This window comes from Brachyistius frenatus, unplaced genomic scaffold, assembly GCF_029030835.1.
Source record: "Brachyistius frenatus isolate BFR_SWC_R1_liver_20210118 unplaced genomic scaffold, ASM2903083v1 Contig_121, whole genome shotgun sequence".
NCBI lineage: Eukaryota > Metazoa > Chordata > Actinopteri > Embiotocidae > Brachyistius > Brachyistius frenatus.
Genome location: NW_027210720.1, coordinates 790,410 through 815,078, shown reverse-complemented (window position 1 = coordinate 815,078; position 24,669 = coordinate 790,410). Strand labels below are relative to the sequence as shown.

Genomic DNA, 24,669 nt, shown 5'->3' with positions numbered 1-24,669 from the left:
GAGGGGACATTTTTTAAATGTGTGTTGATGCTGAGAGATCCGTCAACTGATTCCGATGTTCTCACTGGTCAGGTTGAATGTTCATGACCAGACAACATGTCTCCCAGGTTACTGGGAAATATCCGGGTGTTTGTGGTTCTTGGAGACTTCTTTTTACATCAAATGATCTGCTCTACGGGGGAGTTTGCTGAGCAGTCAGTCCCGGATAAATCGGAGGTCATTTGACAGACTCATTGGCTTCCACAACCTTCTTTCTCAAGGCCTTGGAGAGCTTTATAGATGTTGACATGACGACACCACACACTTTAATAGTAAAGACAACATTGGACCTTAAATGTCAGAGGTTTGAATAGAACAGGTTCCACCTCAATCAACCACAAAGAGAGTCCACGTGTTAGTTTTTACAGAACTGCTAGGAATTAGTGTCCTAAAAAAAAGGAAACCTCATGAAGCACATGTCATCTATGTTAACACAGCCATCTTTGTTGAGAGTGTGGAGTAACTCAATTGCTTGAATGTATTCCAAAGTGCACTGAAGCTCCTAAAGCTTAGTGCTTAAACACATGCAGGATCCCTTCATGTCCTCATCACCCTGGAAAGTCAAAAGACAGCCAAGCCTCAAAATGAAAAATTATGGTCAGACGTCCAAAATAATCACTTTTATCATCCATTTAAATCCCCTGTCATAAAACGGTTTCTGTTGTTGGAAACCCACTCAACTGCTGTCTTCAGACAGACGTCCATACGGTGTGAGTGCCAAACCTTATCCCCACTCATTACAAAATACAATCAGTGTAGGAAACCAGTTGAATGGTTAAACCCTAGTAGATAGACAAGAGCTTAATGTCGCCTTTGACACTCCAATCTGCCCTTCTCATCATGATGTGTGGTGGCAAACAGACGGGGACGCCCCAGCCCACTCTGTCTTCATACACCCATATCAATTCGTACATTTGCAGAGAGGGTAGGGGGGAAACAGAGGGCGCGTCTCGCTTCACAGACCCAAAATTAATAGGGGGCCTCTCATTATGGAGAAATAGGAAAGACAAAGAGGTCTCTGAGAAGACGGGAGGGAGCGATAGAGGTGGCTTCTCTTATAATGAGACGGGAGGAGAGGGTGTGAAGGAAGCAGGGAGAAATCAGATGATAAATGTGAAAGAGAACAGTCTGAATTGCAGTCCGCTGAATCTCTCCCTCATATTTCCTTGTTCTCATACTTTGGGACTGAATCCAAACTGAGGGAAGCCAGCAAGAGAAACAGGAAATTAGTTGCCCCCTTAATAGCAGTACTGCTTTACCGCCTCCCCCTTTTTATTTTCTTCCTCTTTTTTCCCCTCCATCCCTCTGGGAGGTTGGGTAACAGCCAATCTCATTGAAAGGCAGATCAATAAAGAGATATATTGTCATCTCAGAGCGCCACCCTCTTAATCAATTAATCTATAATAGAATCCATTCACCGGAGCCTCTTAAAGGACCCGTCCTCCCATTACCAGCTATGGGTCAAAAAAGGTGCAGACATATGGGGGTCTCATTATTAGTAATGGAGGAGAAAACTGGAATAGGTTCAAATGCCTGGCTATAGATACAGGTGATATCCATTTAATGGATGTTCAAGGAAACAGTGCTCATTTCACCGAGAATAAATCGACTTGCCGAGCAATACTTCCATGCTCTGCTGCATGTAGGGACACATGCATTAGGTCGCATGAGACTCTGAAACTGTACAGGGTGCTTACTGCACAGTATGCTGTTGATGCTATCTTAATACGCTGTTATTTTTTCCCTCAAGCCTTCGCAATGGTGTTGCAGTGGCTATAACCACACAATGAACTTTCCAGCACGGTCAGCCATGCGGGGATTGGGTACTTCTCACAACGAACATTCACTGTTAACAAAGCAGTGTACGAGGTGTGAACCAGACCTCAAACTTGGTGCAGCTAAAAAGCAATATTTGACGTATTTGCACATTTCATTGTGTGCGCTTAACAAATGAATTCATTGAAGGCTAATCTTTGACTTCAACAGCCATGAGCACACATCTCTGCGGGACTTTTGTCCCCCCTAAACTTTATCTGCTCTAATTGTAAGCATGCAAAATTACCTCTTGAATACTCCCAACGATATCGGAGCTGCCATCAGTGTTGTTCATACATGTTAACGGTGATTTATAGCCAGGAAGGAAGTGTTTCTAGTAAAGGATGTTGGCTGTTCCTCGTTGGGCAGAACAGTACATCGTTTCATTTTAAGTACAAAAGAATCTTGTTAGCCGTCCTCCACTGAACAAGACAACCTTTGTTTGTTCTGGTTTTTCTTTTTTAGATTGGAGGCTATATTTTATTGCTCCCTCTATAGTCCATCTTCACGCTGATTTACATTAATGAGTGTTTGATTTCTGGTTCTGGTTCTTTGGCTTTATACTCCCATTTGTTCATTTTAGTCAATTCTACATTTTAAGAAAATATCTATCATGTTTTGTATTCTTTATATAGTGAATATGTTCACCGTATAATGTTAATTTGCCACCGGGTTACACCGCTGTGGTGCACAGTACAGTACGTGACGTGTTGCTTCAAAACACATAATGGAAGCTTTTGTTCTTGTGCTGGATGGTCACCTTTTAGAAGAGAACACATCCACTACAAATCATCTCTACACAGAGTTACAGGTTATTTTCAAACCAGTAGAGAACAAATTAAACGTGTCCTTTTTCATTTAATGAATACATCCAAGGTCACGAGTTGCTCCATCCTCAGAGGAGAGGAGGTGAGCCACATCTATAACTAACCCTGGATAGGAAATAGCACTGTTAGTTCACGAATTGTGGATCACCAGTTTTGACCGACACATGCTGCTAAGAGAAGGATATCTTGAAACGAAATACTAATCTTCTTGAATGAGTTTGTTTTCAGAGAAGCTTGAAGCTCCTGTAACCACCACATTTTTTTAAAGCACATATTAAAAAGTGCTTCATGCTGTTAAGTGCAAGACATATTTATTTTCCTTAAAATTATAAAGCAATTATACTGTGATTTCTGCACAAGGAATATTAGACAAGTGGCAAATAATAAAATGAATAAGCAGCTTTGTAAAATGAGGACTGTCTCATCTTGATTTAATAACACAAACGCTTTCATTTGATTTCCTCCTTTGATAATTTTGGAGCCGATATGCAGAGTGAGATGTGTGTAATAAATCCAAATGGCATTCTGAGTCACTCATATTGTCTCCATTGCAACTGGGAGTTGATTTCTGAGGAAAAGTGGACGCATGATATTTTTCTTTCTTTCCATGACGCCATTTAATCAACTCTAAACACTGGAATAATGAAATTGCTGGTCGTAGCGGTGCAGCCAGCAAAGAGAAATAAGCAATCCAGGGGGCATGCATACATCATAGTCTCAATTCACTTACGGTCATTTGTTTATTTATGAACAGAGGCTCCGTTGCCAAGTGCTTAAAGCAGCGATCAGAGTTTTGTTGAAAATGTTTTATGTTAAATGAGCTCTCAGTGGATTCCTGGTATTTAACAGAAGTTATTGTTCAAGCATGCAGTGTATTTATCAGCTGGTAAAGCTTTCAAATACATATGTCTCTGTCATTGTTTCAGCAAAGAATGTATCCTCTGACTCCTTTAGAATAAAAATACTGACGCCTGATTCATCTTTTTTGAATTCCAGAGACTTAGCTCAAACATGTGTATGAAAGATGAGGCCATAGCTTTGGAAATGAAAACTCTATGACCACACAAACGTTTTCCATTAGTTTGACTCCATAGATCATCGAGGTTGTCTTTACCTATGCTGCCAGGAAATATTTTAATGTTGGCATTTTCCAAAAGCTGTCCCTGGAGACCTTTACAGTACATTCAAATGCATTGCAAAAAAACCACCTCATAAAACCAGACCTTTGTGTGTGGAGAGGGCATAATTCTATGATCTATGGCTCAGCTGCAAGTGTGTTGCACAGCAGCGATCCACACTGATGGGCCGCCATTGTAATTCAGAACCTAATGTGGATAATTAGTCTAAATTCATGGAGTGCTTGATTCCACTGACAGCTACGCCAAATGTTTGACGAAGGCACCAAAGTAGCAGCATCAGTCACAGACGAGCGGAAATGCATTTAGTGGAGGGCCTCATCATGTTTTATTCAATCACAGAGTGATGCTCAATTAATCAGTTTCTGCAATTAAATTAAACATGTACATGCATAAAACATGAAAGAAATATCAGGGGTGTTTAAGTGCTGCTCGGTCCTCGTTCCTGCTAAAGCAAAGCAGAGAATTTATTCTCAGTCCTCCAACCGGCTCTGTGACTGTAGTGATGTGGAATTATTTCTATTTCTCCCAGAGCTGAGATCAGTGGGACAAACAATGTGTTGAGGCTCATCTTAGTATGCACTGCCTGGCGCATACCACCACCCAATGCATTTCTATAAATGTCAAGAGCTGTGTGTTTACTAGATCTGTCTGAACCCTAATATTTATTCAGCTCAACAGCACTCTACCCAATCATGCCTTATTGCTTCATTGCAGGATTGTGGCTCTTGCTATGTCAAGTCTCATTGGCTGCAGTTTGCCGTATCTCCTGACACATGTAATATTGCTTTTCGCTTTCCATCAAGTGCAGGCAGAGCCTGTGCCCAGATAAATAGTGACATTTCGCAGTGGTGTGTGAGGTTTGTTTGTGTCTCTTAGTGCCCGAGTCATTTCCATTGCCTGATTTGTATACATAGCACCACAGTCGGTACGATCAAAGGTCTTTCACATGTAAGACAAATTTGCATTAGGAATCATACCACTGCCAACATAATTTATGCCTCTATGGTGAGATTACAGCTTTGAGATAAGTGTTGACATTTGCACCACATCGCATATTGTGACTTCAATCAAAAAAGGGGATGTGTGCAAAATTATTTACGTAGAATCTTTACATTAATTTGATGCAAATGATCAGACAGTATTCCATCAGCCATTGGTGATGGGAATAGTTGAATATAGTATAGCATGATATAGTACAGTATATAGTAGTTATGGTGTCTGTAATATTACCCACTAAAACTGGGGAACTTTTGCAACATTAAAGATAAGTTAACATTGAGTTAAATTAGAGTCACTGAATGTGAATTTAGGGTAAAAAAAAAAAACGTTTGGGTAAATTGAAACAAATACAAACTAAAATAATAAGATAATATAAACTGTAATCTATTTGTTTAAAATTACAATTGAAAAGTATCACCGCCATTACATTTAATAGTTACAGTGTGCGGTCTGCTCTGACTTCAACATCATGATTTTATTGATTACATCTGTGCAACAACAACAACTGATTAGGAATCATCTGTAGGTTATTTTGAGTTTAGATAAAATAAGATACTATATACTTTAGCTCATAAACTAAATAAGACCAATAAAGTACCAAATAGGATCATCTTTAAAAAGCCTTGGTTTCAGTGGACATGTGCGTTGATGTTGAGTGCACTGGCCCTTTAAGAGAGTGGCGCTGGGATGTGAAGTTAGATCAAATTAAAAAAAAAGAGTAAACCGGAAGTGTGGTGAGGGCGCCTTCAATATGCAGCTACAGTAGGCTGCCACAATGGAAACAAAACAAAACAAAGACAAACAAAACATAAAACAAAGATAAACAAAAAACTAAACAACAAACAAACAAATAAAACTAACCAAAACAAAAGCAAAAAAGAGCAGAACTACAGATTAACAATAACTCCAATCATTATTGGTAAAAAAAAAATAGATATAAACAATGCGTACCTTTATCTCATCACATAGAATAATAACGCCCAATTCACTACTCAAAAAATCCCGGATTTGATCTGATGTATTAAATAATAAATCACTGTGAATGTTTAATCAACATTATTTTAAAAACGGTGGCCTTTCGGGAATCTGAACAATAACAACAAAAGGTAGGTTAACATCCTCAGAAGACAAAACCTCTCCGAGACACGTGATAGAAGTGGTAGATGAAATAAAGTTGTGTTCCTGCCCAGACAGTCACTGGTACAAATATTACCCTCTAAAATGTGTTGCTTACATTTATTCATTTATAAATCGGGCACACGTTGGTTTATCATAGTTTTATTTTGAAAACAGAACCGGAAACCATCCATGCTACTGCGGCGGCTCTGACTCTCGTGTGTTTGGTCTCCGGGTCCGCGTTGTTTTGTGGTGAGGCTCATAATTCATTCCCAGTACCGGAGCGGAGCGACGGGCAGCAGCCGGACAGAATAAAACGGGGTGTTTCACAAAGTGGACTTTTCCTCCGAGCGCGATGCCCTCATGCACTCTGGGACCGCTTCACTCTCGGAGGAAACCGGTATGAACATTTCTCTGTGATATTCATGTGAAATCGGGAGAGAACGGGACTCGGTGACCGGGCGCTGCCTGCCAGTCACCGCCGCCTCTCCGCTCGTCACCTGCGGCTTGCTTTTTACGGACTACCGGCGGGACGAGACGCAGACTTTTGGAGCCGGTGCTGAGGGGAAAGTTGCTGTGTGGGATGTTTGAACTTCGGCTTTAGATCTACAGCGGCTGAGATGCTGCCTGTGGAGTTTGATGCTGGCTGCGGAGATTTCATCCCATAGAGTGGAGGTCATTTGCTCCGTTTGGATACATCACTGCTGCTGGACAGCTCGGCTCATAAACTGAAGACTGTGACCAACCTTATCTACCTATGAAAAGTCGGAGTGGAGCCTATAATGGAGTACCGCCCGGCTCTGGTTCCCCTCCTGATTTGGTTTGCACTCACAACTTTGACACATGGTAAGTTTGATTTGGCATGCTGCTGGATGTTTTGGGTTATGCTTGCACAGATGGAGCCTGTGTGCTTCTTAGTGGCTCCCAAACAAGGTCTCATAAAACTCCCCAGATCTCTGACCATCATGGAAACGAGAAGAAATCAATTTGATTTGTATTTTTTTTTTTTAAAGTTTCATACAGTATCCCTTCTTACATACAATATATCAATCAAAGAACCCTTCAGGAACCCCCTGCATCTGTGCATAACTGACTAATCCTCATGGATGATGTCATTTAAAAGGCCACTTAAACCAGCAGACAACAGAGTAGCCCATATGCAGCTTAACTGTGTGACTTGCCCAAGGGACGTTAGATTCACACCAGCATCTGCTCCCCACAGTAAAAAAAAAAAAGAAGAGTGTGATTCAAGCCTGTTCATTTATCTCTATTATCAGGCCCATTAGGTGAAGACATGTATTCGGGACAATGCAACCGTGAAACATAAACATTCAGTTTCTATTCACTGATAGGATGTACTGTAAGTGAGCATGGCAGGGTTGAGAGTTCAATTCCCACTGTTGGCAGCAGTGCTAAAATATGCATGATATATTTTTACTGAAAGGAGTTTTAGATAAAAGCTTTCAGCAGCTGCTGCATGTTAAATGTAAAACTGCTTCTATGTGTTTGCATTCTTGTGTAGATTTGTGGCAGTGAGCAGAGACAAAACAAGAGATGCTTGATGAGGCCCAGTTTCCTTGAGTTTAGCCCTCACTGAATCCCTTGAAACACACGTCCAACTCACAATATTGGCTTTTGTTGTTTAATTGTTTTTACATTCAAAGACATGCATGAGCCGCTTTTAATTTCAGCTGCTACTTTGTGCACATCATCAGCTAGAGTGAGACTCTTTCTTGTTGACAGAAACACCTCTGAGATGATGACAACCTGCCTAAATGGTCTGGAAGCTGGATCCTCAGATCCACCATCAATCACACATGTAGAACTGGTAAATCGCAGCCATTTGGCTACGGGCTCGTACCTACGTCTTTGTGTTCAGCACAGACAAAACCCCCGACTGTGATGTACAAAAGCAATCTTTTTGATGCAAGTGTGATGATATAGTTTGTGACAGTATGGTGTCTTTGGGCTCGGCCCCAGTGCTGAGGCTCCTTTTTACAAGGCTGTAAACATTGGCTGTGAACCCAGAGCATATGAACTCAGCATCTGTGAAAGTGCTCCTTCAGTGACTCCAGATGCTCCTCTGGGACTACAAAGGCTGGATTAAAGCTACTTATTTTCACTTTAGCAAAAGACAGTGACTTATAAAAAACTTTCTGCTTTTAGACATGATATTTTTTTATTTGTTGAAATTTATATTTAAATGCGTCTATGTGTCACTTTCTGACAGTTATCTAGTTACGCGGATTAAAGGCAGAAGAAGCCTCAGATCAGGATAAGCACGGATATGTTGGCAAAATAAATGGGATGAAATGAGCCTTACACAATGTGATGAGAAGAAATCAAGCCTCATGCTTCATCCCTTTCCTCTTCACATCTGAAGGGCCCATTCATGAGGAGCCAGAGTCACGTTTCAGGGTTCTGGTCTTCAGACTGTTTGTCCAGTAAGGTGACACGGGAGTGTGCCACTCATGTCCATCACTATCCGTCAACACGGCGCTCTCCCCAACGGCCGTCAACGGGCCTCGTGTTTGCCATGCGCTTTACTGAAGTGACTTCAAGGCAGTGGTTGCAAACAGCTGCCTTGTTGTCTCATGAATGTCCCCAAACAGACCAGTAACCAGATCAAATGGCCCCGGACCAAACCGTGATACCCACACTGTAATTGCAGTGTGAGCATACAGCTCCATATCCGTCAGGGAGGGAAGTGCTGCGAGGTGTAATGTGGCTCAAATAGCACAATTACCAAGACGTCTCATTGTTTAAAGGCCTTTCTTCTGGTGCAGGCGGTCGTGCGTTTGCACGAGGCATTTCAGACACGCTGTCATCCACGGTGACTTAAGGTGGAGGAGGCTGGACGGGCTTTAATGGATTGGTCAAGGACAGCTTGACAGTTATATTTCAGAGTTATTGCTGCTGCTGGGATTGCACTGAGACTTTCCAGTAACTGTTTGGTCTTTTTTTTTTTTTTTTTTTAACTTGGGGTACAAATATGCCAATGGGGAGTTTTATTTAAAATGAACAAACTATAACCATAAAAGAAACATGAGGTGTGAAGATGAGTAGCATCAGTGTTGAATGTAACGCACGGATGGATGAGAAATGTGTGTGCAAGTGATGGAGGTGAAAGGTAAAGTCAACCCAACCAAAGCAGGAGATGTGGAGCCTCGGAGAGAAAAACACAATGAAACCAGGCTGGTGTTTGTTGCTCAGGTGGAGGCCTACACAGGTGCTGCCACTTTACCTTACCGACCCTCCATGACTGCAAACTCAAGCAGGAAGAGGCCACTGCAGCCACAGCAGGTAGAAAGGAAGGGGTCCTAACAATCGTGAATTCCATTTAAAAAAATGTCTTTCTGGGAACAATGTCACAGATAATCCATGGACCTGTTTAAAGGAGGCTCTCTGGTAGAAAGTAGTTTCTATTAAATATGATTAAATAAGACAACAGTGTTCCTAGAAAGAAATATCTGCATTTATTTTGGTGGTGGCAGTAATGAAGGCTCATCATCAACACAATTAACCACAATGGAAAAGGTTAATGCACATTTGTTACTTATTTCACTGTTATAGTCGTCTCCATGAAGCTCCACGTGCAGATGGCTCATCACAGCACAGCAACGTACTGTCGTTCAGGTTTTAGCTGTCGACATATTGACATGTCCATTTTCTTTTCCTGCCGAGGGACAGAAAACACACAGAAACCTTTGTAGTCCTTTTTGAGAAGAAACACGCACTCACACACCGAGCGTACCTTCCTCCTCCCCCACCTGCCTGCCCATCTGTTCTTTACTGATCAATTAGGCTGTCAATAGCTTTGGTATGATACATTGAAATGAGCGATGGTATACGTCCTGGAAAGCATTCACGGTACAAGAGCGTCCTAATTTACTCTGACTGAAAAATAAGGCTCAGACGTCAGGGCGAGGAGCTAAACATCCTCTTCCTCTCATCTCAGAATCATCATCTCAGCAGCGTTAGTCACGCGTGCAAATTTCCTTTTGAAGCTTAGTTGCCTATTTCTGCCTTTAAAAAATAAAACCATTGTCTCTGGACTGCTAAATTTAGAAAAAATTGAGAAAAAAAGATGGTAGTTGAGCAATATTTCTGCACGCTTGTCACTGAACAAAAATTATAATACAGCTTCACCGTCCCATATATTCATTACACTAGATCTGATGACGACCCATAATGCATTATTAACAACGTATTTGTGCATTCAGCTGTTGTAAAGGAAGAAAAAACATGCACCGCCTTTTCCTCTGTCTAAAAGAAACCTCGTCTTTTCACTGCATCTGCAAACCGAGGTTTGCAATTCATCTCTTCTAGGTTATACCTCATATCTGCACATTCCTACCACAGAGGGCCAATAACACAGGATGGGGCACCAGACACTTCTCCACTGGGCATCAAGGAAAAGGGACCAAATGGGCAGGAACTCTATTTAGCAGCGGGTGCTGACAGAACAAGTCAGCTCACCCCTCGTCGGAAAGGTCTCAAGTGTGAGTGCCTGAGGGGCCCGATACAATCCGGCCTGAGCCTCCCACCTCGGGCTGCAGACAGATGGATGGCCCCGACATTAGTTCCAGTGATTTTAGGAGTGCTGACCTCTCCATTGCTGGTCATAATACTGAAATAGACTTGGAAAGAGGCGAACCAGGGGCCGCTGCCGTCTCACTTTAATGAAGTCTCAATCACAGAGCACGAGGTTTTTGTGCTGCATAAGAGTGTGGGATAATCCAGCCGGTAATTGGACAGTCTGCTGGCAAAGGTGTTGTTTTGTGAAGCATGAACAGAATCAATATTAGAATCGTTTTGGTCTCCCAGTGGAAGAATTTTCTTTGCTGTCATTGGCGAAGGATTAAAGTGACTGGAAAAAAAAGTGACATGCAAAAATTCCCATGCTGTGTCAAAATGTCGCTGTCAAACGTTGACCGCATCACTCTGACAACTTCATCCCCGGAGAGGCCTCTCGCTGCTGTGCATCCTCTCTGCCCACAGAAATGGGACACATCCGTGAAGTCTACAACGCCTTCAAAGAAGCTTTTGTGTGGGAGAGAGATGTGGTATAAAAGGGAAAATGTGTATGTCATGATATACAGTAGATAATATCACATGGGGATGAGTTTGTGACTTTGTGCACAAAATCTTAAGCGTTACGAGGCACAATGGATGATAATTTCCCCTCAACTGGACTAAAATACATGAAACGAGGTTTACAAAAGTCTGTAATCCATCACAGTTGTTAAATAATATATCTGTGGTACATCCCAGATGTTTAAACACATGGGTTTGTGCGCAGGTTTTGCAGTATAAACACAATGTTTGAGCCTCACTAAACATTATAAATGGACTGCAGAGCTACTGCAGGTACGGGGGAAGAGTTGTCTGCTGTGTTATGTGTTTCTGTGTTGTTTCATTTTGAATTAGTCACCTCTGGTAAGAATTGAACTCAGAAGGTGAATGGAATCAGCATGAACAGGTTCAACATTTCATATCTTCCTAATTATATCTGGAGAAACACTTGTTCACAAATGGAGAATACTTAAGATTTACCAGCATTTGTTTGCTTTGTTATTAACTGAACTTCAACAACCTGTCCTGGTTTCCTCAGTGTTTGACCACCATCAAACACAAGCATGTGGTTTTCATCAGGTGGACTTTTGAGACTGAGATCATGTTGTTTACCTTGAATTGATTGTTCACCAACTTTTCTTCAATGCAGTTTGAAGCAGCAACAACACTCTGCGGCAGAATCAAAAGAAGAAATGCTTCAGCTCCAGCTGTCACTGCTGTGACTTTGTCGGCGGGTTGGATATATTTGTGAGAGTCTGGCACTTGAAAGCGCAGCATGGGAAAGAGCCAAATGATAATGGATCGTTTTCGGGACCGGCGTATCAAGGTGATGCAGTTCGGAGGGATTTTGACAGCCTAGTCGGTGATTTAATGGCTGGCTTCCGAGCGGACGGGGACAGCTCTTTTTTGGGAAAGTGACAGTCACTGAGTACCTGTTATTGTGTGATGGGAGTGCTGATGCACAAGAGTGACGTGTGGATAAGAGGCGGTTAGTGCGTCTCTTCGGCTGTTTGTTCTCTGTTGTAGCGTCTCGGTTTGATGATTGACAGGTCTGCCTGATGGTATTAAAGAAACAAGACTTACTTGACGAGTCAATCGGAGCGCCTTCTCTTCTTGTTATCTTATGACGAGCAACTCACCTCAAAAAACTCCAAAGCATTAATTTGGAGAAGTGACAGCAGCTGGATTAGAATCCATCTCCTAAACTTCCCCTTTTCATCAGTCTCTCTTCTTCGTGACTTAATTAGACGTCAGAACCATTGTTTCCTGAAATATCTGCAACAATATGTGAAGGGCGGATTTATCTACTTTTCTCTTTCATGGTAATATTATCACACTCATAAATAAGAAGTCTTTCACTACTGCAGTTAGACATTCTCAGTGTTTCACATATAATTGGAGAACATTCCCATTTCTGTATCATTATCTAGTCTCGTTAGAATGCCAGCAGTGTGTCATGATGAAACATGATCAATGAAACATTATATTTAGTACAGGCACGCTGTACTGGATCATTCAGCTGGAAGAAAAGGACCGAGCAGCCCGTCAGTGAGCTGAATTTCTCAGAGCTCTCTTGTCACTGTTCATTGTTGAACCCTCAAACCCAAATTATAGGTCTCCCCATCGACATTATTTCAAGTTTAAGTTATGAATGGAAAATGAGCTTAATTTTCAACTCCAACAAGCAATAGAAGACATACAAATACCCCATAGTTTAAATTTTTTTTATTTTTTATGGTATCGCCAGTTTCTTTCGAGTTATGGACTCTGTTCAGGAAGTCCCCGTCTTGACCCCTTCCTCCTTTGGAGGGCCGTGTATGATGTATGTGGTCAGACGGATAGGACCAGATAGCAGCCGGCACAACTAATAGGAGCTAATCTTGAAATATGCAGCTGTGGGACAGGAAACCGATGGCATTTCCCCACCGCTGTGTTCGGCCACCCGCAACCAGCGTTGTACCAGTCCTGGCGCCCCTCGAGGATTCTCCCCCCGACATGAGTGAGAGAGCAAATATACTGCGCCTTCACTGGTGAACGCTAATAGACTGATAATTAGTGATGATAAATAATCCACATACATCATCACCATACAGCCTTAATAGAGATAATTTTTCCATCTTTAACTTCTCTCTCGAAAGAAGAATCACTACAGCCAGTATCTCCTCTTCATCCCTGCGGTATTTTCCCCTCTAGTTCTTCTTGTCTCTTCTCACTCTCATCACACTGGGCACTTTCAGCAAAATTGAATGAAGAGTGAGAGTCCAGTCGCCAAATACAGTTGCTGTTCTCTCGTTTTTTTTACAGCCTCTCCGAAACACCCCTCGGTGGAGTCAGTGGAGAAAATCGATGCTTGTTACTGGCGGGTTACTGGAACTCACACTGACAACTCTTGGCAGCATCTGTGATAACTTGAGGGATGTTGGACTGCTTGAATTTAAGTCCTCAGGATTGCTGTTGCATTCAAAGTTCTCTTAAATGTTCAAACATAAGAATCGTTAAGCTGAACCATCCTCCGCATTATCAATGTTGATATTTGATGTTTTACAGAAACCAATACTTGATTATTCAAACCAGAATGTGGTGCAGAATCTTGAGGAAAGTGCATTTCAAAGTCAAAGGAAACTGTTGAAATCTCCACGTCAAAGGGACACATTGCTGCCCCCTCTGACTTGTTTCTGGAATTGGAATTAAATCAAAGCTTAATCAACTCCCAAGCCTCTCGGCCATGTTTTACCATTAGGGACTGTTTTGTCTAAAAGTGGCCTTGAAGACTCAACTGTCTGTTCCTGTTGGACCAGAAAAGGCGCCACTGTTTGCTCTCTATCAACAGCAAGCTGCTTCTGCATTGTCAATGTGCCCAAACATTTAGCCAAACCTCATTTCAGCAAGAGGCCCGACTCAGAGGGAGCGTGAAACACAGTTGTTAGTGGAAAGGGCATTTTTTTTGGAGCTGCCGTGGGAGTTTGGATCTTTGTGCTCACAGTTTCCATGATCCCTGCTTCTCAACGAAAAGAGCAGACAGAAGCAGCTTCGAGCTGTTCACGGCCCCAAGAGAGACAAGATAAAAACACCCCATTTCCTTTTCCAAAGTTGACCCTACCCATTTAAATGCTTAGCGTCAACACAAGCTCAATTAAGGAGGTTGTCTCTTTATGGCCGGTACTTTGTATTCACATGCAAGTGCCTCATTTTGTTTCCCCCACAGGGTCAAAGAGTAGGAGGCTGCAGAGAAAACACTCCAGTCTGCCTCCCTCACCGCTGCCAATTTAACTTTGAATGCACATTTGCAAATCAATTCCTGTGGCTTTGCTGAAAATGGAGAGAGAAGGAGGAGGAGGCAACAAAGCTGTAAAACAACAAATTCTGCAAGAGGGAAGCCAACCCGCTAAAAAGAATTGCAGATGAAGGAGGAATAGGAAGAGCAAATTTGTGTGATTTTCTTTGATCGCCATTATCTGCCCTTCTCTTCTCTCCTCTGTTCCTTCTTTAAAAGATTATAACGCTCCCTCCTCTGTTCACCAGCTGCAGGTACTTTATTTCTGTTGTACCGGAATTTCAGCTTAAAGAGACTTTTTTTCACCATTAACAGCTGTCCTTTAAAATAAGGATGTGTGTGTGTGTGTGTGTGTGTGTGTGTGTGTGTGTGTGTGTGTGTGTGTGTGTGTGTGTGTGTCGGGGGGGGGGGGGGTTATCTTGAGTGGTCTGTGAGGGTTAGCTCAGCTTAGCCTTAATTTTTTTGTTGCTAAGCCAGAGCATGGCTTAATCTTTCTACTTCACCACAACTCACCACAGATTGATAAGAAGTAGAGCTTTTGATGTATTGCAGTACTTTGATTTATTTTTAAGTCCTTCACATGGAAATGAAAGACATTTCTCACCCTGTCTGGGTTGGAAGACTTGATAGGGCTGAAGTGCCATCCATGTTTTATGTCCTTCTCCCTGTGGGCTGTAGTGAACCAGATATTTTGATCCTACGTGTGATGACACAGTGGTGGAATGAAGCTAAGTACGATCACTCGTGTCTTGTACTAGCAAATACAGGTCCGAGGTATTTCCCTACCTACGTGAATTTTCAGCCTTTTTTTTTTTTTTTTTTTTTTAATTTTTTTGTTATTCTTTAATAGGTTTGATTTATTGATAGTAACTTGGATCATTGTGATGGTAACTTTGTGTTGTAGAGAACTGTGATAACATCGTCTCTCCATTTTATATTTTTTGGTGACCCAAACAGTTAATCAATTAATTAAGAAAATAATCAGCCGATTGATCGTGATGAAAATAATCATTAGTTGCAGCCACCAACAAAATAATTGAAAACTGGGCGCGCCTTCTTATATAATAGTATGTCGACATGCAACCCAGGATCACGTCACAGTAAACCAGTCAGTCCACTACAGGACAGACAGGTATCCTCTACAGGACACTGTATCCTCTACAGGACAGACAGGTATCCTCTACAGGACACTGTATTCTCTACAGGACAGACAGGTGTCCTCTACAGGACACTGTATCCTCTAATGGACAGACAGGTGTCCTCTACAGGACACTGTATCCTCTAATGGACTGATGAGTGTATTTCACGATTTCATGAGATACCACTGTAGCACAAAGGCCATTCTCTGCACATCTCCTTATCGTAGTTAAACACTTTTAAATGATGATTTTCAGTGGGCTTTTAGGACTTTTAACAGAGTATTTGTACAGTCTAGAAGAAGTAAAGGGTCTGAATTCTTCCTCCACTTCTGCATGTATGGCTTGTGTGAGCCGGTTGGGTTGTCTCGGGGTTGAGCTGCATGTTGGACTTCCTGCAGTGAGACAGTTGGTGAGCAGGTGTGAGGATCTGTGTTGACCTGAGGATTCAGCCTTGTACAAATGTCAGATAAAATGAGCAGCCTTTCTCTCCTCTGAAGTTTAATGGCAGTAGGACAACCAGCTTCCAGGTGCGTTACTTCCACCCACTTCACTGGAGAGTGGAACCGTAGATTGGCAGGGAAAATAAAAAGACTTTCCGTGATGTCTTTCTACCACATCCCCTGATGTTATATTGTGTTTTCCATCATTTTAATACTGATGGTAATTCTCAAATGTATTCATCATACATGTTGCAATCTATCGGTACGTGTTTGACATTTTCCACTTCAGTAGTGTTTTCTACGAGAGTGCTTGGCTGTTGTGTTGGATGTCGACTTGTATTTCTCGTTGGGATGAGTAATGACCACCTTCTGCCCTGTATTCTACCAACACCTCCATCTTTTTGAACACTGTAAATACTTCAGTTAAGTCCCCGCATTCCTCAGAGGTTTTGTATGTTGTTTAACGATAGTTTAAACCTCTGCTTTACTTAATAGAACTTGTGTCAGTGAACTGTAGCTTCAGTGATTGTTTAGCTGATATGTCTTCCTTCTCATTTCCACTCCTTTATAATGCACCCTGAAAAACTCTTGAAATATTTAATACACAGTATCCTGCCTGCATGACAACTTTCTAGATTTAATGCTTGAAAGCACCAACGAGCTATCAGAAGCCATGATGACACGTTGGTTTTAGATATTCTTTTCCACCCATTATTCCGAGTAACTCGGCTGTGTGCACCGCTAGATGGTCTGATATTCTCCACAAATAAGTACCCTTCCTGGATTTATTGCATGAGTCAAACCATGATCTGATCATTACACCATCTGTGTTTGGAAAATACTGTCAGAGCCTGAAATGCAGTCTGGGAAAGATGCAGAGGTGAATGCATATTTACATTCAGAGCTGATAGGTGCAGAAAAAGGGTCTAACAGCCTGTCACCTAAAGCAAACAGCTTGTCAAGTGAAATTATGTTGGAATGAACTTTTCTCAGCTCTCTGTATATCAAATCAAAAGATCTACATGATAACATCTCTTGTACCTCATGACTTTTTTCTTAAAGTGCTCTGTTTTTGTTTCAACTTTCGTTTCTTCTGATTACCTGCCAAGGCATTTTGTCTCAGACAGCAGCATCATGAGCACATCTGAAATCACATACTCCACACGAGTTGACAGTCACTCAGTTGACCTGTGACTTCTTGGCAGGGGAGTATTTCTGGATAATTGGAGTGGAACTATTTTAGCGTCAGAAGATGCTGCAATTTCAACCCTTCTCAGCGGGAGTAACTTTAAATGCAGGTCTAATTTAGTATCAGAACAAAAAAACGTTGAAAATTTCTCTATTTTAGGACTTTTTTTTTAAAGATGATCTTCACAATCACAAGAATTGATATCCCTCTGCTTCATGTCTTGAAAGATGTCAACAGTCTGAAACCTCCTTTCAAATAAATCTACAGCCTCTTTCTTGTACCATTTCAATGCAAGCCAAGAGTACTGGATAGATATGTTTCAGCTACTCGATGCCTTTTCATTGGGAGTAAAGCTGCTTACGACCGAGAACCCACATGTGTGTTTGTGTTGGAGGAAGGCTGCGGCCCGACAGGATTGAGGCTGGGAATCAACCGCAGATATCTGGCAGTGGTCCTCTGGACTTGGTTTATTAGCAGGACACACCAAGTCACTTGTTCTTGTACTAAATGAGAAAAGGTTCCGCCTCAGCACTTTGCCATTTTCCATTATAGAGAGGACATTGCAGCAGGACTACTGGCTCCCTGTGGCTGTTTCGTTCCAATATTTCTTATTCAGATTTTGTGCCATACACACTATTTCTCTGTCACCCTCTCAGGGTCTATTCTCTCCTCCTCCCCTTTTCTCCTGGTGAAACCACTTTGAAGTTGTTTGACAGTAATGTGTTCTGTGTTTGCATTTGTCCTGAAGTTTACATACATTCTAAATACAGTGCACCCCACATGAGTCTTTTTGATTTGGAGTCCTGAGTTTAAACTCATCATACACTGAACTCCGCTTTACTTTCCTGGAAGAACCAGCCTCATAATTACTACAGGAGGAAATCAAATGTGTATTGTTTTGAGAGATGTAACATCATTGGTGTTAATGTCTGCTAATGTTGACATGAAAGGCTGCTTCTATATGGACATATTAGTACAGAGCTATGTTGAGATCAGTAAATGTAACATGGCAGATATTTGCATCAGCTTGCAGTCTTTCAACCATCAGTTACAAAGAAAATGAAATGATAAATGGTTTGCACTTATAGCGCTTTATCACCTCAGTGCTCTCAAAGCGCCTTACAGTTTGCCTCCCATTCACCCACTCACACACATTCACACACCACTGGCGGCTGACCTGCCATGTAAGGTGCTCGCCTACCATTGGGAGGCTTCAATGCCTGGCCCCAGGACACTTAGCATTGTTTGCAGGAAGAAACAGGCATCAAACCATCAACCTTTTGATTGAGTGAGTTTTGAAAAGTGCAATGCAGGAAAAGGAACCTTTTCAAGAACTTATTTCCCAAACCTGCATCTCTATCAGAGGAACCAGGATCTTAATGAAGCTGGGGAGGGAGAGTTTCACCCCCCACAGAATTCCTCAGTCAGGTTCCCTTGAAGGTTCAAGGATTTTGAGGGCGGAGTTCGCAGTGCTGAATGTGGCTGATGGGTCGAACATGCTAGAGTTTTCTACAACATTCATTTACATTCAGTATTTTGTTGACATGTTGCTCTGTTTTAGTTTGTGGCTGATATTTATCAGGGTAGAGCAGCCCAAGAGATTTTACTGCTGATGCACCGATGCCAAAGTCCAGACTTTGTTGTTTGTTTGCAGAATATGAAATTCAGAGGGAACTTGAGAAAGCTGCACTTATAATGGAACATTTTATATCATCATCTTCTAAATAAGCACCCGGGAAATCAAAATTCCTGGAATATAAAGGGACTATTTGAAGAAGATAATTTTCCTGCCATTAGTGTAGCAGAACAACACTGCAGAAAGTTCAGCCCATGATAACCCCTGCTATTAATAATTCTGTGCTTTACCAGTGAGTCATATAAACATTGTACAGTTTCACATCTATTTTCTGCATCAGTGGAATATAGATTGAACATGTTTCATCTCCCACATTGACTTGGAGTTTCTCCCGTAGGTGTTCATTTGGGCTGCTGGGATCTGGTGACTGTAAAGCTTCAAGTAGTCTGATATTCTTTTTTTTTAGAAGACGTGACACTCCTTATGTTTTCACTTTAATTGGTCACAAATCTGTAAGTTCGTACTGTGAAAAATTACACACTGGTCCTTTAAACATAAAAACATTTTCAGCAATTGGATCTGCCAGGGAAATCTCACACAAATCATACAGGTGCTGTCTTTTGGCTCGGTGACGTATGCAGTAACTCACCATTCCTTGTCAAACAGAATCTGTGTCTCTCCTCCAGCATCCCGGTGGCTTCATTAACTCGCATGCATCCATCCGGCTGTAGTGCACCATGGACAGGAGCTAATAGGTCCTTAGAGGGTCCAGACATTCCTATTAGAAACCCTTCTGAAGACAGCCAGTCAGACTCTCCAGACTCCAGCTGTCCATTTAACCTGACTGAGTTCATCTTTTCCAGCCTCGCCCTTATCTGTTACACACATCTACTTTCACTTTGAGCTCAGTATCTTGGGATTACTGCCCATTTTAGAAATTTAAATATGGTTGAGCTGCACCAGCGTAGTCAGTTTCTATCATCATACAGACCTGTACCTTTGCGGTAGTACAGCCTGCTGCAAAGATCAGTATCATCACAGTATAGATCCCTACATTCACACATTGATCATAATTCTTACATTTTCGTATCACACGTCATACTCTTGCATCATTTTGGATGTAGCTTTTTTTCCTTCCCCTCAACCGAACTGTACATCTGTGACATCCCAGATTAAGATAGCAGAGCATTTCTACCTGTAGAAAACTGTAGCTGCAAGAGCGTTTCATCAGGTCTACATTTCCGTGGATGCAGAGGATGCATATCATGTTTAAGAGCCGGTGTTCAGCGGTTGCCACCCGGGTGTTCTTGTGATATTTAGCTCAGTCCCACTCGGTGGTCTCGTCCTCTTTAAAAGCCTTTACTTTACATTTCCACATGGCTTGTTCCAACCAGCTTGTACTGTAAAATTTATGAGTCAGCTCTTAAAGGCTCTGTCCTGCTGAGCTCTCACTACAGACCCCCCCCCCCCCCATCTCCCCTCCAAATACCTCCAGCCAGACAGGCTCAGTTCAGCCATGATACATATGCTACGTTAAAGCTATTAGATGGGCTGTCTGTAGCTGTAGCTCCGAGACCTTGAGGGAGGAGAGGCACTTAACAAAATGACAACTGTTTTCACTTTTTATTCCTCATGAGAGCAGCCTTGTCAAAATATTGCTCTTATTTTATTTATTTTTAGAAATAAATCAAATAAAATGTTGTTTTTTTTCTGGTAGTGTTGTGCTGTACATTTTCATAGATAATTGTAGAGATTAGGGTTCGAGGTCCAAGGACCAAAGATGGCACCTAATGTATATTGTCTTTTATTTATGTGGCACCGCGCTTGGAATGGCCTCCATGAATGTTGACAGTACAGCTAATATACAGACACGTAAAATGTTTAGATTATTATCCATCATGGGGCACCAGCAGGAAAGTCTCTGATTGGTCCAAAATAAAAATATCTTTAGCCGCGAGAAGAACAGTGCGTTATGACCCTGAGTTCAACATCATGGAGTCAGTCCAGGGTTACATGAAGAGACACACGACACTGAGACATACTCAGAAGAACCAAGTGTTCTGGAGATCAGGTTCTGTTAAGTACCTTAAAAACTGTAAGCAAGTGTAAGAAAACTGGTTATAATGCAGCCTCTCGAATAAGGGAATGATTTGGATATTTGTGATGCATCTACTTCCTTTTTTAACATCTCAGAGACTAATTATGAGTGATTAATAAAAAAACAACTTAAATGAATCAGTAATGAAAATAATTACGTCAAAAGGAGCACACAAAGTATTATTTTTTTAATTTGAATCTGGCTCAAACTTTGTATACACAAAAACTGATTTGTATGTAAAGCCCCAACACATCATTGATGACAGTATTCTGACTCTACAACTGTGATAGTCAGCCGCTGGTGGTATTTGGTACTCGGAAACTTTACATCTGACACCTTAATCTGGACCTGCTTCGTGATCAGATCCATTTCAGTTTTGATGGTAAATGTATATTATTATTATTATTATCTATTCTTAAAGACGCAACACATGCTGCTGTAGATTTTTACTTTTTTTTGTTTTGTTTGACACACAAATGAGAGGGAATTGCAGTGATGGGTTTGTGGTGTTGATAGCTGTGAAATATAACTGTAGGCATTTTTGTATCTTGTGATGTGCTTCCAGTACTTGAAAGTAGGAGTTGTAGTCAGGCAGAAGCCCAGCTGATATTTGATTCCAACTTCAAAGTCTCTGTACCATTTCCTCCTATTCAGAGCTTCCTACTTCTCCATCTTTGTGAATCTAATTGCATTAAGAGCAGGGCCATCAGACGGTACTCTATATTCTCATCAGAGGAAAGCACTTCAGTGGAGTTCTTAATCCCCCAAAACTTTATAGCGGATTTGTCACTTTGAGGGAAGGAATTTTGGCGGCTTTTCTTATCAGGAAAGTCTGAACCTTTGAATTCCTTCTTATTCAAGCACCTGTAGGATGAACCATTGCAACCATTTTCTTATGTCGGGCCTGCACCCCAGAACACAAGTGGCTTTCCTGGTCACCTCCTGGAGGTTGGAGATTTATCCAAACTGCAACAGACTTTTGTTTCTTCATCTACCGGTTCACTTGGAGCTCCATTCACTTTAAAAAAAAATATTTTTATTAGTCTTCTTTGTTAAAGAAAAAAACAAAACTACTGTGGGTTTCCAATTCTAAATTATGTTTAGTCGCTTTTTAGACATAACCTGTTAAAGCGAGTGTTTTGTAAATAGTCTGAACTTGTATAGCATATTTTTACATTAGTGGTCTCAAAGTGCTTTAGAGTTTGCTTCCCATTCACAACCAATGTTGGCAGAGCTTCCATTGATGGTGCTCGCTTGCCTCAGAGCAACTTGGGGTTCAGTGTCTCTCCCACAGACTGGATATAAAAGTGTTCGTAGCTACCGGCTCTGAAAAATTAGGCTGATGCAGAAGTGCCTTAAGCTGTGCCACTACAGGTTGGCTCCACAAACACTCCGGCTCTGTAAATTCAATAACATTTCTCCACAAAATACTTCAGTGTTGTTAGCTAAAGTCACTCCTTCTTATTAGTTTTCTGGAGGTCCATCTGAAAATAATCCCTCATTCATTAGAAAAGAAGATTCAAGAAGACCTGTGATGAAGGTGCTGGAGAGGCTGGTCTTGGCTCACCTCAGGCTGCTGGTGAAATCTTCACTAGACCCTCTGCAATTTGCGTACCAGCCTCATGTGGGAGTGGACGACGCCATCATCTACCTGCTGCAATGAGCTCAGTCTCACCTGGATGGAACCGGTGACTCTGTCAGAATCACTTTCTTTGATTTCTCCAGTGCATTTAACACCATCCAACCACTGCTACTGAGTGAGAAGCTGCAGGTGGTGGGGGTGGACACGTCCACCGTCTCCTGGATCACTGACTACCTGACAGGCAGACCACAGTTTGTCCGTCTGGGCAGTGTGCTGTCTGATACGGTGGTCAGTGGTACTGGAGCTCCACAGGGAACTGTTCTGTCTCCCTTCCTGTTCACCTTATACACAACTGACTTCCAGAACAACTCAGAGTCAAGACATCTGCAGAAGTTCTCTGATGACTCTGCAGTGGTAGGATGTATAAGGGATGGACGGGAGGAGGAGTCAGTGGACGATGTATAAGGGATGGACAGGAGGACGAGTACAGGGCAGTAGTGGAGGACTTTGTGAAGTGGGCGGGAAGGAATCACCTGCTCCTGAACGTGGCCAAGACCAGAGAGATGGTGGTCGACTTCAGGAGGAAGACGACGGCTCCACAACCGCTGAGAGTTCTGGGAGAGGAGGTGGACATGGTGGAGTACAAGTACCTGGTGTCCCCATGACAACAGACTGAACTGGAAGACCAACATCAACGCTGTCTACAAGAAGGGGATGGGTTGACTCTTTTTCTTGAGGAAACTTCGATCCTTCAATGTATGCAGCCAGATGTTGGAGATGTTCTACCAGTCTGTTGTGGCCAGTGCTTTGTACTTCGCTGTGGTCTGCTGGGGGAGCAGCATTGGAGCCGGAGACACCAACAGACTTAACAAACTGGTTAAGAAGGCCGGCTCCATCATCGGCTACAAACTGGATAACCTGGAAAAGGTGGTGGAGAGGAGGACGCTGAACAAACTATTGTCCATCTTGGATAATCCTGTCCACCCTCTCCACCACCTGCTGCAGGGACAGAGGAGGACGTTCTCCAAAAGATTCCTCCAGCTCCGCTGTCACAAGGACAGATACAGGAGATCATTCCTGCCGACCGCAATAACTCTGTACAATAACTCACCTCTGGCAAAATACATCACACAACAATAACACTGTTGACTGTGTTTCTTGGTTGTTTGTATATAATATATATAGATATATACTGTACTGTATATACTGTGCATTTTATATTTAATATTTTTTACTGCTATTTTACTGCTATTTTATTGCTTTTCTATTATTCTATTATTATCTTATTGCTTCTGCATGCTGCTGTAGCGAAAAAATTTCCCCTCGGGATTAATAAAGTAGCTACCTAACCTACCTGTTTTTGGGGGCGTGTCTGTTTGATTGACAGGCCTGTGGTGCAGTCAGGTTACAGCTATCGGTGGGCGGGACATAGTATCGTCAGGTTTCCAATCAGATTAGTCAGATCCACCGCTGGCTCCTCCCCCAGCTTGTCCAAATATGGTCACTTCCTGCTCCAAACCGCTCCGAACTAGCAAGATGGTGACGGACAGAATCTGAACTGGAGGCTTCATAATGGCTCAATGAAGCCAACGGGTGATGTTGTTGGTTGCCGGTTGGTCTTTCCCAAGGACGCACGTGGACAGGAGGAAGCGGAAATCGAACCATCAACCTTTCAATCAGTGGGCAACCTGCTCTATCATCTAACCCACAGCTGCCCATTAAGTCCCTGCTTTAACTGAGCAATGAGTTATTCTACAACGAAAGCATCACAGGAGTGAAACAGAACTCCTGCAATGCTAAACTCTGTGTAATATTGGAGGTCTAAAAGTCCAAAACAGTGAACAACAATCCAACAATTCATGTTTTCTGTCTCCCTGTGACATGCTCAACTGCTTCCGCCAATCTCCTGTTGCGAATGTTCTGAAAGCACAAAGCTGAGTAATACAGCCCTGTATGGCACTGCTAAATGCTGCAGTATCGTGACAGTGAGAAATGGTTTTACTTGAGAAACAGCAGGACTTGCCAGTTGAGTGGGAAGGCAAGACGAATCAGAAATACACTCATGAATGCTGCAACAATCATCACTGGAACAAAACTGAAAAACACTGACAAGGCGCATCTCCTGTCGTTGTTCTTTCATTTGCTCTCCAGGGGGAACTTTCACTTGTGCCTCACGGTGCTTGACTTTGTGTTATTGCTTTTCATACATAATTGTACCGCCAACATGCTGTCATTCAAATTGGAGGAGGAAAGATAGAAGGTGGGGGTGGAGAGAAAAAAGTAATTTTAGTGCTTGGCAAAAATCCTGTGGGAATAACCCCAACTCCATCTCCGTCTGCTTCTGTCTTCCAATCACTTTC

General features: G+C 42.2%; 2 protein-coding genes across 4 annotated transcripts in view; both read left to right on the top strand.

Moving 5' to 3' along the window:
• Nucleotides 1–24,669, top strand: part of fez1 (fasciculation and elongation protein zeta 1 (zygin I)) — a 249,455-nt gene that overhangs the window by 196,038 nt on the left and 28,748 nt on the right. The window lies entirely within an intron of this gene.
• robo3 (roundabout, axon guidance receptor, homolog 3 (Drosophila)) overlaps nt 6,187–24,669 on the top strand; it is a 96,279-nt gene continuing 77,796 nt past the window's right edge. For both annotated transcript variants that reach the window (XM_069713710.1, XM_069713709.1), the window contains exon 1: nt 6,187–6,781. In XM_069713710.1, the coding sequence (XP_069569811.1) occupies nt 6,718–6,781 (64 nt within the window). In that variant the 5' untranslated portion in view covers nt 6,187–6,717. The remainder of the gene's footprint in view (nt 6,782–24,669) is intronic.